Raw genomic sequence first — 15,697 nt, 5'->3', positions numbered from 1 at the left:
TTAATAAAACCACTGTTTGCCTCGTCGAAAAATAATAACATAAGTTGATCAGAATTACAGCTTTCAACATTGCAATCAGTTATTTCAATTTCAATCAGTTATTTCAGTTATTTCAACATGGCTCAGTAGCGTGGTTGAATATGTTTTACATCGATGACAGATTGACGCGTAAAATTTTGCTGACCGGCTGAACCGCAGAATTGCGAACAAGTGCTGTGTTCATTTTAGTATTCGCATTGCTAATCCGTAGTTGTTACGTGTCTATGCAGAAGTTCAATCGTCGTACTTTGTATTTAATAGCAGCCGTCAGCCTCTGAAATGCTACCAGTTAGGTGCTCTCCTTGTTTTTACAGTTCATAGAGTTTGAATTTTATTGGAGCGCTGTCTGTGTTCGTTTCCGCAGTTCTTTCGGCTAAGTTCTTAATGTCTGCAAGCGCTTTTTCGTGTTTTTGTAAGTCAAATTGAAATAATGGTTTTTGTCACGCTGAAACAGGATTTGGAATGAAAATTCGCGTGGTTTTGTTCCATGCACATTTTTGGCCTTCCTTCAGGCCTTTTTTAAAATTTTGTGTGTATTCTGCTCAAGGTTTCCAAAGGTCCCGGGTTTCTTTCGATATTTCCATGATTTAACATAAGTAAGTTAAAGTATAAACGGAAAAAGAGCCAAGATGAGGAAAAACATACGAAGCCGGAAACTTTCAGCAAGTCAACTTTAATCAAATAAAAATCAAGTGTTTTCAATTTAGAATTGTAAGTGAGGCTCAGTAGCGTGGGAAAGTTTAATAAAACCACTGTTTGCCTCGTCGAAAATTGATAACATAAGTTTATCAGAATTACAGCTTTTAACATTGCAATCAGTTATTTCAATTTCAATCATTTATTTTAGTTATTTCAACATGGCTCAGTAGCGTGGGAAAGTTTAATAAAACCACTGTTTGCCTCGTTGAAAAATAATAACATATGTTTATCAGAATTACAGCTTTCAACATTCCAATCAGTTATTGATGTCAAACCGTTCGTGTCATAAATCGAACAAACACTCAAAATGTTTCCATTTATTTCATCTAAATGTCAAGGTTTGACAACAATTGGTATGGATGATAACGATTAAAAGATTGGGTGTCGTTTTGAAGTTGTGAAAAGTAGCGTTGCTGGTAATTAGAGGACTTGTTCCGCTTTTATAAGAAGCGTTAGATGTTTTTTTACTGAAGTCAATAACCCCATTTGAGGTTTTTAATAGGTATCCTAGCAGTATGTTCAAAGGAATGGTATCCTCAACTTATAATTTAAATGCACATTGTCTTGGTACAGTTGGTTGAAGTTTATGAGGCGTCGATTGTAGGTTGGAACACTTCGAATAATATCATTTAACTTAAGCACTACACTTGCATTATCACCATTTCCATAAGTACTAAAAAACTAAACAATTGTTAAAAACTGCAATTATTTCATTTTTGTCACTGTTAATAGCTATATCCCTAAAAGGAGGATTTGCAATCAGCACCATTGAACCGGAAGTAAACTTTTCCACGCATTTATTAACCAGTTTTTGATAGTCGGAAAACAAATCTTTGCCATTTTTGGAAGATCTAGAAACGTTTTTAGTGCCATCCTGCAGAATTAGGGTTTTTACTTTTTTTGATTAATAGTTGTCAACAAGTTTTACTTTTTTAAGCGTTGAGGAACCCCGATAGGCATGAATTGCAACGTCTAGTGGAATACTTGCATCGTCATACAGCTTTGGGGGCTGCTCATTACGCAAGTTTTTTTCCTTTTTAAAGTTGGAAATAACTGCCGTGATATTTTTAGCGTTCGAATTATTGGTCGGTTGTTGTCACATGTGTATGAAGATGTCGATGGGTCATTCGTTGTTGTCAATAGCAGCCCCCAGTCTTTGAAAGGCTATCATTTAGGTGCTCTCCTTTTTGACAATTCGGAGAGCTCGATTTGTATTGGGTCGCTGTCTTAGAGTTTCGCAAATTTTCGTGGTTTTTGAAGTCAAATTGAAGTGATGGTTGTGCTCACGATGAAACAGGAATTCCAGTGGAAAATGACGTGGTTTTTTTGCAGTCCTTTTCACGCTTTTTTACAAGTCATTAGGAAACCAGTGTTTGGACAAAAATTCGCTTTCTGTCGTCTTTTGTACGTATGCGGTAATTGGATTTTTGATTGCTTAATAGCCGCTCTCATCTTCTCAGCCGGCTCTCTTCTGGCGCTTCTATTTTTTTTACTTCGTCGAGCAAAAAATGTTTCGCTTTACCTCACTTTGCCGCTTTTTCAACTTTTGCGTGAAATCTTTTTGACTTCTCTAGGTTAGTTTCTCTCTTCTCTCATTCTGCTAAAAGTGATTTTGAACATCAGTTGCTCAGCAAAGCAATTCAAAATGAACAGAGTCAGTATAAAAAATTGAAGTCGGAAATAGAAACGGGATAAAGCCCAATTTTAGATGCCCGCTATTTGAACGTCGTTCCTATAGTTACCATCTCTAATGCTTAATGGTATTGATGGTAGCCCCTGTAGCCCCTCTCTAAGAAACAGAAGTATGTTCAACTGCGAAATGCCATCAAATTACATGGGACTTAAAAATTGTTTTTGTACAAAAATCAGTTTTTTAATATCTTCTATTCTTTCAATCCCAATCATGCTTATTAGAATCAACGGCGGCTATTTTCCAGCAATCTGTGGGTTTGTTTTTTGTTTGGATTCGTGTAATCGGATATTGTTCTAAATGCTTTAACAATCCCTTCATAGTCCATTCTAGGTCTAGTTTTTAGACCATGTGAATTCTTCGGATTATAGGTCAGGACTTAACGTGTTGGAACACTATTTGTTTGCTTCCAATAAAAGCTCGATATTTTCGTTCGAAATTCTGAAAATACGTTTCCCTTGAACTTTCGAGTCCACAAGATTTCTATTGAGAACGTTCTCTTATGTCCCTTATCATGAGTATCTACTTAGCTATTAAGTATTTTTCTGGTCATCGAAATTGAAAGCCACTGTTCCTTCTCAGATCAGGCTGCACAGCCGATCATCAGTTCCTGTTTTAAATTTCACAACTGTTTCTTTTTTTTGTGCTAGCATCACTGGGTTTTTTAAGTGCGTTGTGTTTGAATATGGAGCATCACTGGCCTACCTCACTCAATGTTTCAACTGAATGAATTTTGAAATCTTTCCCTCATTGAATTACGCACTTTAGTGAGATTACAGTCAAGGTCAAAGGAACAAAGTCAAAACAAAGAGGAGAAATCGTTAAAGCCCCGTCATGGAAACGGTGCATTAGGTCAAACTGCATAAGGTTATCGGATTCAAAGTGCATTAGGTCAGCGCAGTTCATTAGATTATCGAAGTCAAAGTCAAAAGTGCATTAAATTATCTACGTTCATAAGAGCGGTTACTAGCTGGCATTAATGTTAAGTTTAATGTCTTTCTGTTTTGAAGCTGAATCATTCAGAATCTTGATCAAAATGCACACCAAATTTGACTTTTTTACTCTTAGAAACAAATTCTTCCAATTTTCTCTTTTTTTTCAGTTTTAATCCGGATATGCGTCAAGTGGTTCAAATGAGGCTAATTACCGGCTATGTTTTGGATTGCTTTTACATCAATATTATTTTGCGGTGTCCTCGTGCATATTGTCTTTTGACTGCGTTTGACTTCTAGATCTGCTCCTGTGGGATATCTTGTGTGTTCGGTAATTCTACACCTGATAATTGTATTTTTCATTGTATTTTTGTTCTAGAACACTCTTGCGGTTGACTTTCTGTGTGACCTTTTCACTCTTTTTTTTTGCAACAAGTAAATTAAAATTATAACCATACGGTTAAATATACCTGAAATAAAAAAATTTTCAAATCATTCAAACAATAATAATATAATAAACATCAACAAATTTCTTAAAGAATCACATAAAATTTTCTTTTGATTGTTTCTTGGTTTCTTGCTTTTTACGAGATCTAAGATACAGGCTTTATAAGCTTAAATTCGGTTTTTGCGCCCCCTAGTAACAGAGCACGTGCCATTACCTTGTAAATCATTTTGTAAAAATATGGCACGTGCGTCTGGGGGCGCAAATAATATGCGCCCACTAAGCTGGGGGTGTCACAAACGGAAAAGATTCTAAATTTCCTTGCACATGGCTATTCGATTTTTGTAACTTTTTTTCTATCTGCACGTTACGGCACGCAAGTCTATTTCATAGCTTTTCCGGCAATCTGGCGGCTAGGTTTTGGTTTTGACATTTCTCTTCGTTTTGTTCCGCCGCTCATCCTTTTTCAAATTTCATGGTTGTCTCTTTTTAGTGTGTTAGTATGTTGGGACACTGTGGCGAGCTATATATATATGCGCTCCACGTTGATTGTATCTTGAATCGTAAAAATTGTTTAATCAGTTTAAACGTAAAATGTAATATTTATGGGATTTATGCTCTCCTCAATACGTAGTTTGACTTCTTAAGAAGGTTAAGTTGCAGAGATAGTTTCCAGATGGACATGTTTGTGTTTTGTGCTTAGATGCCGATAGTGTCGAAGAAACTGCACTTGGACGAAGTGTACAACTTCAAGAAGCCAATTGCGTTGATGAAGGAGGCATCTCCGTTCCTCTTCTCTCACGAGATAGAGATGGATGACATCATGCTCGACAGCAGTGTTGGCTCTGGGGCAAACAATCTGGATCCCAGCTTCCCCAATGAGCTCTCAACTGGAGACGAGGACGTCACAGGTGCTGGCAGTTCTGGAGGAGTCACTTCTACGGGAGCGGGAAGTTCAAGCACCAATAAAAGAGGCTACACTTCAAAGGTCTGTACACACTTGTATAGGAACACTTGTTTGGTTGAATAGGAACCCTTAGATATTTTCCGTTTGTGCACCCCCCAGACGCACGTGCCATAGTTTTTCTTAATGATTTACTATGTAATGGAATGTGCTCTGTGACTGGGGGCGCATAACTTACTGGGGGGCTCAAACGGAAGATCCGAACCCTTTTTAATTGCTCTCAAACGAAGTTTGTATCAATTATATTAGTCCTGTCGGTCTTTTTTTATGCGATTTTTCGCTTGACCGATTTTTCGTCTGACGCTTTTGACTTTTCGTCATCAAAAACGGGATAAACAGGTAGCGCCCAGCGGGCATTAAGTGCTCTTAGAGCCTTTCAGCTCTATTTCAGCTCAAACTGTTTTGGAGACATACTTATGCTGTGAAGGGCGGTTCTTAGAGGTTCACGACATCCCCCACTGTTGACCCCCCCCCCCTATTGCCCCCACCGAGCTTTTGCCCCCCTCACCACACTGTTGCCCACCCCCCTCCCCATCAGACCCCCGGTGAACCCCCCCCCCCCCCCCCCCCGCCTCCCGTGGCTACTGACGAACAACCGATCGCTAAAACCACGCACTTTAACACTAAATTTCACAAATTTTTTCAAGTTTTCTGAAAATTTTTGTCATTTTTTGAGTTTTTTCAGCCCTAGGTGTCAAGGAAACTCCTCTAGGGTTTTATATTAGGTTACTGCATAGTTTCTAGGGGTAGTGGAATGGTTTCAACATTTTAACATCAAGAATTTTAGCATTTTTTTGACAAAACGTGCAAATTTTTTCAATGTTTTTGACATTTATTTTTCATTATCCGCTTCTTTCCAGACGCAGGGGCCAGAAAACGTCCTTAGGGGTTTGATAATAAGTTACTGAAACAATTTGTCATAGAAGAGCTTTCAATTTTTTAATATGACAAATTTTATCAACTTTTTTGATAAAACTTGCATATTTGTCAAGTTTTCGTCGGTTTTTAGGTTTCTCCAGCCTCAAGACTCGAGAAACCTCCTCTAGGGTTCAAAAATAGGTACTGTATAATTTCTAAATGTAATGAATTGTTTTTTCACATTGCGGCACCACGAACTTCAGCATATTTTTTTTACAAAATTGCAATTTTTAAATGTTTTTTAACATTTATTGTCAGTTTATTATCGCTATTGTCAGATTGTCATTATTGTCATTTATTCATGTTTTTCAGCCTAACAGAAAATCTGCGTTAGCGTTTGATAATAAGTTACTGAAAAATGTTTGTTGGCCATTGATTAGTTACGACTTTTATCACAAATGTTAGCAGTTATTTTAGCAACTTCTAATATTTTTTAAATTTGATTTTTTTGTCATTTTTTGGTTTCTCCATTCTCAACAGCCACATAGACTCCTCTAAAGTTTGAGTATAAGATACTGCACAGCTCCTAGATGTAATGGAAAGTTTTTCAAGATTTTAAGATCAGCAATTTTCAAATTTATTTGATTTTTTCAAGTTTTTAATCTTTTTGACGTTTTTAATCATTTTATCCGGTGGCAGGGTCCTAGGAACCTCCTCCAAGGCTTTATGATAGGCTGTCGCATAGTTTGTAGATTAATGGATTAGTTATCAATATTTTAATCACTCCAGCTTTAGTACTTTTTTCAAAGTATAATTTTCTTAAAATTTTCGGAAAATTGTTTTATTGATCTTTTTGAGCCAGTAAAACTATTTAAAGCTTGAAATAGTGATACTAGATGGTCTCTTGAGACAATGAAATGGTTTTGAAGATTTTAATGTCTTGAATTTTAGCAAGATTGTTAAAATTTGCGATTGTTTTCAAAATTTTTGAGTGATTTTGTCCTTCTCTGAGTTTAACTGGCCAACGAAGTTTTTCAAGTCTTGCAGATGGGTTGCTTGACATAACTCCAGAGACAAAAATAGTTTTGAACATTTTCACTCTGAAATCTGGAAGCTTTTCTTTCAAATTTGCAATATTTTGCAAATTTCTTAATATCAGTTTTCTATTTGATTTGTTTGCTGACAAAGCTAGAAAACTAAAAGTTGCTGAGTCGAATCAAGCTAACGCTAGCTTCAATAAACTGTGGCTAGCTACTGACAAAGCCAACCGGTCGCCGGTCGTTTGAGAGCAATTCGCCCGTCGTTAGTAGGTTATGTTTAACTGTTGAGGAACACTTGTTTTGTGAGGTTTCTAAGTAAGATTCTAATGGATGCAAAATGCGAGTTAATATATTGAACTCCATGGGGTAAGAACTGGTTGATGCTTGTAAAACTATCCTATTTTTTTCTATTTTCAGATGCAATGTACGATTGATATTTAGCAATCGTTGGCAGTCAGTTTTATGTTGAATTTAGGTTGGCCAGTGGCTCTTCTACCATGTAGCTCTGTATTTAGAACAATGTCGTGCCTGGTCAGAAGAAAGCTAGTGGCTACATAGCATTTGCGAGCATCATGCGACCCAAACTGAAGGAAATGAAACCGGAATTGGAGTTCGGAGAGCTCAGCAAGGAAGTTGGAAATCGAGTAAGTTTTCCGAGTTGTCAAGAAATTCATTTGGCTTTTTTAGTGTTAAATTGGACAGTTTTTGCGCTGAGAAGTAATCCACTTCGATTAGGTTGTAGAACTTTACGGGCGTATAACTTAAAGTGCTCTGCTATTTAACTAAGGTTAATAGCCACCCTCATCTTAGGTGGCTCTTATGGCGCTCCTATTTTTTTTTACAATTGACAATTTTCAATTATATCAGTGCGCTGTCTTTTTACAACTCGAAGTGGAGTAATGGTGATCTATTGTTCAATAGGTGACTTCTATTTTTGGAGCATGTGTTTTAGAGGAAGTCAAAAACCGCACGTCAAAACAGGTCTGCTAAGCAAAAATCTAATTTAGAGAGAATTGAGAGTGGTTTATGTTCAAGCATTCTGGGAGAACCCGAAATGTTGGGAGAGCCCGAAATGTTGGTGTAAAAAATTTTGCGTTAAGCGAGCAATATTTTTTGATCACGTGTGACAATTTTCGACGCAGATTTTCAGTTAAGACTCCAGTTTTTTTTTCAATTAAAGGTATTTGTCTCAATTATCTAAATTGTTAATTGTGCATTTGGAGGCTGTTTCGTCCATCTGTATCAAATAATACACCATAAGAGCTATTTTTACTATTTTGCCATGTTTTTCTGTGAATTGGTAGTTGTCTAATAGCCGCCGTCAACCTCTCAACGGCTATTATTTAGGCGCTCTCCTTTTTTTTAATTGGCGTTACCTTTTTATCACGTTTTTTGTTTTCCATAAGTCACAATTTTCACGTTTGACTTCCGATTTACCTCGATCATTGTTTCAACTGAATGGTTTTTAAATCCATCCACTCAATTATTTACGTAAGATAGTGAATACAGTCAAGGTCAAAAGAGCAAAATCAAAAGAGACGGGATAAACCGATAAAGCCCGGTCATTAAGTCATTGAGAATTAGGTTATCAAAGTTCATTAGAGTGTTTGCTAGCTGGCATTTGTATTAAGCTTATTAGCTTTCAGTTGAGAAGTTGAATTAACTATGGTTTTAGAATCCAACTGAAACTGCACGCCGAATTAGAACACTTTTTGACTCTGAAAAAAATAGAAAAAAATGCGGTCAATCTATCTCTTTTTTCTTTTTCTGTTTCAATCCCGTTGTGCATCACGCGGCAACGAGGGCTATTTTCCAGCAATCTGCCGGCTATGTTCTTCCTTTTATTGTTTCAAATTGATTAGTGTAATTAATTACGAGGTTGGTTATCACAATTAGGGTGCTCAATTTTCTAATTGATTTCCGGTGGTCAATTGTTTCCGGAATTTTTCCGGCTATGTTTTTATTAAGATCTGTTCAACATGTTCGTGATTTTTGAAGTAAAGTTGAGATGATTATTTAGAAATTGGAGTTTGAACAGATTTCCAATTTTTGAGAGTTAACTTTCACGTGATGCAATTTGACTTGCTGTTTTTCAGTCCGTTTTCTTTACGAATACTTAGGTGATCCATGTGTTCTAATATTTCATTGTTTCAGCTATTCAAAGCCGCCGAAGAAAAATTTATTGTTTTAAGACTATGACACTATTTGTTATCATGAAATGTTTGTGATTTTTTAAAAATTTTTTTGAGGTTCTTGTTCTGTTACTTTGTCTCATTAATGATTGATCCCAATGGCCCTCTTATGTATATTTAAGTTTATTTCACACATGTAAAATAACATCTCTAGTGGGTTTAACGACTCTTGCACTACATTTTTATTTTGTTGCTTATCATAACTAATAGCAAGTCTAGTGGACTTTGTAGACATCCACATTTGAATCTACTTATTTTTTTGTTCAAGTTAAACGTTTTTAACGAGTTTGGCAACTAGGTTTAAAAATATGAGCGATTGTTTCGATTTCACCCGTTTGTGAAATATTATTAATGATAAATCTCATTTGATCTCCATTGAGGCATAATTAAATCCCTTCAGGATTTCATTTTTATAGCTGCGAGCTATATTGCCGTGTTTTTGGTTGTTTTTGTTCCGTCTGCTGACGCTCTTTTTTCGTTTTACATTTGTTCACACCTCAAAGCTGAAAAGTCAAATTTTCTGAATGACTTCTTCCCCTCACTAACGGCGTTTGCGTGCGTGAACCCATATCTCACTCTCTCCAGCAAAGCTTAAAAGATCATTTGCATGATTAGATTTTTTATCATACGTGACTTACCTTACTCAATGAAATGACTTCTGCACTTTAAAACTGAGGTTTAATTTGAATTTGTTGAAGGTCAACGGAACTCATTTGGGTAACAAAGGTCCCTGATGAAAAGGCTTCTGCGGAATGATTTTTAACAACATTTAGTATTCTATCGCTAAATGTTCTTTTCATATCTTTTTGAGCGGTGTTGATAATTTTTTTCAACTTATGTCTGTGTCTGCTTCTATCTATAATCTACGGCACGCAAGTCTAATTCGCAGCTATTCCGGCAATCTTCCGGCTATGTTATTGCTAACAATTAATTTTATTATAGCTGCGAAGCTGTAAGCTGAGCGCAGCCCTATTGCGGTGCTCTCGGTTTTTTTTCCTGTTTCGTCGTCTGGCGCTTTTTTGGTTTGACATTTTTGCTAGAACATTCTTTTGCTCGACTTTTCACGCTTTATTTCTTGCTTTTTGTCTGACCTAAACTGTGCATTCAGAAATTTTGTCCGTTGCTAAAACAAAATCGATTGTAAGATAAACGTCTATAAGGGCCTGGTAGTCGAGTGGTTAATGCTTCTGAATCTTAAGCCAGAGAGAAAGAGAGAGAGAGAGGTGTTCGAATCTGTACGTTGTCAAATGTTTTTGAAGCCAAAAATACTGTCAATATTACACCCTCTTTGAATTAAAGTTTTTGCAGTGGCCTAAAATTTTTCGAACTCATTTTTGTATCTTTTTCTGTGTATTTTACAGTATGCAACTCTATTTCGCTGCTCTTCCGGCTGTCTGCCGGTTATGTTTGACTTTGACATTTGTCTTTCAAAATTTTTGATTTTTTCGTTGTTGCCGACTTTTTTTTGTTAAGTGGTCACTGAATTTTTTCATTGGAGTTAATATATGCTTTCTATTCATGGATAATGCGATATATCTTGAAGATTTCAAATTTTATTTGCGCTGCCTATCATTGACTTTGATGCCACCACTCACTTTCAAAGATGTTTTTAAAACTCGGTTTTTTCAAACGTCGTTTGCATTTTATATATTTTATGTCTCTCTGGTTTTATACAAAGTTGGTGGTTGGTGTCTAAACTCCCATTATGTAATGGTTTGTTAAGGTTGATGTGGTTGACTTTAAAGTTTTTCGACCCAAATTTTATGAAAGTTATTTTGCCACTACCTCACCTCATCGGTTGGAGCGTCCTGAACTACGGTGCTCCATTTGGGCCTCCACAATCAGCATTACAAACCGCCTGCAAACACAACAAAACCTTGCTCTTCGCATAATAACTGGCTGTGTAAAAATGTCTGACATCAATGACTTACAAATTGAGGGTGAAATGCTGCCTGTTAAAGCTCACACGGAAATGTTAGCAGATCAATTTCTGGTCGAAAACTGTCAGAGTCACTGTACTGATCACAAAACAACCTCCTCAACCAGTTTTCATCCCATGAGATACTAAGTGATGCTCATAGGGACCGCGTGAAACAACACACAATAAAGAGTAATTATATTCGCAAAGAATACAAAAATGCGCTCAAAAGCATCCACCGAAACACGATCCATGCTAAGTTGAATACAGACAGCAAGCAACTGGGCACACCTCCACCAAAGATAGAAGAACAAACGCTGCCATGACTTGCACGTACCGATTAGCTTAACTGGATACTGTCCCCTGCTAAACTCTTACTTGAGTAGGCCGCTGTCTCAAATGTGAAGTAGCACCACATGGCGTAAACCACATTTTCAATTGAAGTAAGAGCACCACTGACCTGAATATGATTGACCTGCGGGACAATCAGTAGAGGTGGCTGAGTGGCTGGACTGAATACCGTCAGTCCGATACGGCCACACTGCACAGAATAATCCGCCTTCCTTGCCCCTCTCCACCAATGTTGACGATGCCCCTCCTGGCCCCCCTAATCTGGGGACCGCATGTCATTCATCATGGCGTAGATGCAGCAAGCTCGCTGCAGCACAAGAAAGTTGTGGATAGGCATTCACACTACTACTACTAATATATCTATTTTTATTATACCAGTTAACAACAGCAATAAGCGCCAGTATTCCACCAAAATTACTTGCGAATTGCAGTTCTATGCGACACCTACAACAACAACAACAACCTCGCCTCTCACCACCACCTCCCACTATCACCCTCCTCAGTTCCCATCACCACCTTCCCCCCGCCACGCCACGACACGCCCAAAAATTTACTGACCCCCCAAACCTACCCTCTATCCCCTCACCTCCCCCTCCACACCCCCCGAAGAAACCTTCACTTTCCTTTATTAAAATCCATTGTAAAAGTCGAAAACTTAAAGATTGTGTAGTTTAATTTTTCGTAGTTTACTGGTTGGCGTAGGTTTTGAAGGCAGAAAATTCAATTTCTGAGGTAGGAAGAAACTTTCGTTTCCGGTGTATTCTGGCTGTTTTTAATGCTGGGCACATTATTAGAATACTGGATATTTAACCTCGGTTTTTGCACTTTTCAATTAGAGGGCACTGATATTAGGAGAGGGCTTAGTTTCTAAAGCTCAGTAGTTACTGATGAGTCTGTTGTAATGGCAGTAATAGTTCAGCTGCAAGTTTCATTAGACTGACTTTCTTGTTTTCAGCGTGTGTGGGATACGAAACAGGCAAATATCCTGCTCAGAAAACAAGTAATCTCTGTTGCTGTTCTCGTTATCAATTAAAACGCTTTTGCCTGATTTGTTAATCTTCGAAGTATTATTATAATTGGTTGTTTGAAAGCTGTAGACTTTTAAGCTGAAACGTGTGTTTAGGATTTTGCAATATGAATAATTTTGCGCATTTGGATAACGAATCAAATGATCTATTTAAGTCTAATCAAACATCCTTGTAATACCGACTGCTAATTTATAATCGGATTATAGAACGAAAAGATCAAAGTGAATAAATTGAGTATTTTGGCACATAAATGGTAAATCGCCATGCTACCTGAATTTTAAGGGATTAGCATATGGTCGCAAATGAACGGACGTTAGCAACGTTCAGTACCATAGTTTTCGATGACCTTGGGACATTGACAACGTATCTTATGATTAGTTGATATTAGCATGTCTAATGAGTATTTGTTCAGTGGAATGACCTCTCGGTTGAAGAGAAAGACTTATGGCACAAGAAGGCAGAGGAGAAGGCCAGTACCCAGACGCCCCGAGCAGCTGAGCCCTGTGCGGGATATGAGAGCAGTACTCCTGTAGTGGTGTACGAGTGCTGCTGGGAAGGCTGTGACTTCATGTTTGAGGATGAAGCAGATATGTTTACACATCTCATCAAGGATGAAACCACTCACATTAATGGAGCAGTCACTGGTAGGTATTATTCATTGCTCTCGAACGATGTTCGAATCAATTATCGTAGTCAAAGGCGATTATTTAGGCGCTCTCATTTTTAACAATCGACTTCGATTCATTTCCGGAATTCGTCTGGCAATGTTTTAATATTGAAGTAGCTATATTGCGGTGCTCTTGGTTTTTTACAATTCAAAGAATTTGAATTGTATTGGGGCGCTGTCTTTTTACGACTCGAAGAGGAGTATTGGAGAAGTCCTTTTTTTTAATCAATTTTATTGGAGTAATTTTTGAAGCGGGAAATGAAACGCGTGAAAAAATTTGGAGTGATTTTGGCGCAGAACAAAAGTGAAGAGCGGAGCGAAAAGAGAGTGTTTTTTGTCCATACCGCTGTTTTTGAGAGAGCGAGAAATTGATGTGTGAAAAAATTTTCTCTAAGCGAGCGAAATTTTTTTGTTCACGTGCGGCATTTTAAAGCAGTTTTTTTCATTTATTTTGGTTAAGAGGTTTGGTTATGATTTTGTTTTAATTTTAGGCTGGTTTCGGTAGTGGTTTGAAGGTTGCTGGAAATTAATATGAATTCCATGATAATTCGGAGGTTTTTAATGTATTCTGCTGATTTTCGGACTAATTTTTGCGTTTTTTGACGATTGTTTTTTTTACTGGCTCAAATGGGTATTGAAGAGACCCCTTCTACTTGAGCAAGTTTATTATAACAATTGGTTACAGTTTTGTGGGTAAGAATCATTTTTTTGTTGAGAAATATGACAAAAAATCGGCGAAAATTGGAACTATTTTTCTTAATTTTTGCAGTTTATCGTTTTTTCTGTTTTTAGCTAAGTTTCTTTGCCTATTATGACTTTCCTATTGTTTTGCGAGCATCTGGATACCCTATTGGCTGAGGGATCTTTTCCTTGGATTTAAACGTTCTTGAAATATTAAAAAATTTAGTAACTTTTTGCAGTTTTTCAGTGAAAGTTGTTTTTAAGAGCTTTTTTTCATAATTTTAGCCTAAAGTATTTTTCAAAATTCACAAATGGTTTTTGTAGGTACTAGTTATTTTGGTAGAGTTAGTTTTTTCAGGATCTCAATTTATAACAAATTTGATAAGATTTTTTATTAATAGCCGCTCTCATCTTCTCAGCCGGCTATTATTGCGCTCGTATTTTTTTTTTACTTCTTCAAACTTTTTTTCGCTTTACCATTTTGCCGCTTTTTCGACATTTTGCGTGAAATCTTTTTAATAGCCGCCCTCATCTTCTCAGCCGGCTATTATAGCGCTCCTATTTTTTTTTTACTTCGTCGAATAAAAAAATGTTTCGCTTTGCCTCATTTTGCCGCCTTTTCAACATTTTGCGTGAAATCTTTTTGACTTCTCTAGGCTAGTTTCTCTCTTCTCTCATTCTGCTAAAAGTGATTTTGAACATCAGTTGCTCAGCAAAGCAATTTAAAATAAACAGAGTTAGTACAAGAATGGATGTCAGAAATAGAAACGGGATAAACCCATAAGGGCCCAATTTTAGATGCCCGCTATTTGAACGTCGTTCCTATAAGTCTTATTTACCATCTCTAATGCTTATTGTTATTGATGGTAGCCCCTGTAGCCTCTCTCTAAGAAACAGAAGTATGTTCAACCACGAAATGCCACCAAAATAATTCGGACTTAAAAAAATGTTTTTGTACAAAAATCTTTTTTTTTTCAATATCTTCTGTTATTTCAATCCCAATCATGCTTATTGGAATCAACGGCGGCTATTTTCCGGCAATCTGCCGGGTATGTTCATATTTTAACAGATTTGATTTTATTGTTTTTAATTTTTTGTTTCATGACTTTGTTTCAAGATATTCATAAATTAGTGAAGGCACGTTTTGGTTGACGAGTAGTTGGATGGCGTTTAAATGGATTTTCACTTGGAGTCGTTTTCGGAATTCTTCCGGCTATGTTTTTTTAAGATCTGTTCACACATTTTTCATGATTTTTGAAATCAAATTGGAGTAGTGATTTTGGTCACGCCGAAACAGGAAATGGAGCGAAAAGGCGAGTGGTTTTGTGGCGTGAATTTTTTTCGCTCTAATTTTAAAGTAGAGTGAGAAAACGGTGTTTGAACAAAAATTCGGTTTCTGGTAGTGGTTTTTTGTTCACATGCGGCAATTTCACTCTGATTTTTAGTTTTTTCAATTTTTTTGGATCGGTTTTTTTTCTAAATGGTTTTCCCAATCCATTCGCAGCTCATTCTAGGCCTGGTTTTTTTGTTTGACTTTTAATTTTCATTTCTCGCTAGTGGTTTTTTCGTTCACATGCGGCATTTTGATATTGATTTTCTGTTTTTTTCTTATTTTTTTATTCTGATTTTTTTTGAAATGGTTTTCTCATTTCACTGATAGTCCTTTCTAGGTCTAGTTTTTCTGTGTAGTCAGTGAAAATTCTTTGAGTTGTACGTCAGGACTTGTCCTGCTATGTTTTTTGTTTCGTCGTCTGACGCTCTTTTTTCGTTTTACATTTGTTCACACAGCAAAGCTGAAAAAGCAAATTTTCTGAATGACTTCTTCCTCTCACTAACGGCATTTGCGCGCGTGACGTCATTTCTCACTCGCTTTAGCGAAAGTTTTTTAGGTTATTTGCGTGATTAGATTTTGATCATACGTGACTTAACTCACTCAATAAAATGCCTTTTTCACTTTAAAACGTAGGTTTAATTTGAATTTGTTTAAGGTCAAAGGAACTCATATGTGCAGCAAAGGTCCCTAATAAGAGGTTTCTGTGGAATGAATTTTAACAACTTTATTAATTTATCGCTGAATGTTTTTTACCTATTTTTTGAGCGGCGTCGATTTTTTTTTTCAATTTAGATCTGTATCTGTTTCTATCTCTATTATATGACACGCAGGTCTCTTCTTTCGCAGCTATTCCGGCAATC

The 15,697-nt window shown here is 36.8% G+C and overlaps 1 protein-coding gene across 1 annotated transcript in view; it reads left to right on the top strand.

Annotated features, from left to right (window-relative positions):
• The window catches only part of LOC142354085 (protein polybromo-1-like), a 159,754-nt gene that overhangs the window by 72,301 nt on the left and 71,756 nt on the right, over positions 1–15,697 (top strand). The window contains exons 20-22 of the mRNA XM_075406388.1: positions 4,509–4,793; positions 7,183–7,311; positions 12,569–12,800. Of these exons, the coding sequence (XP_075262503.1) occupies positions 4,509–4,793; positions 7,183–7,311; positions 12,569–12,800 (646 nt within the window). The remainder of the gene's footprint in view (positions 1–4,508; positions 4,794–7,182; positions 7,312–12,568; positions 12,801–15,697) is intronic.

This window comes from Convolutriloba macropyga, chromosome 1 (assembly GCF_964194025.1).
Source record: "Convolutriloba macropyga chromosome 1, txConMacr16.3, whole genome shotgun sequence".
Classification (NCBI taxonomy): Eukaryota; Metazoa; Xenacoelomorpha; order Acoela; family Convolutidae; genus Convolutriloba; species Convolutriloba macropyga.
Note: the sequence above shows the minus strand (reverse complement) of the source record. Positions and strands in the feature narration are given on the sequence as shown.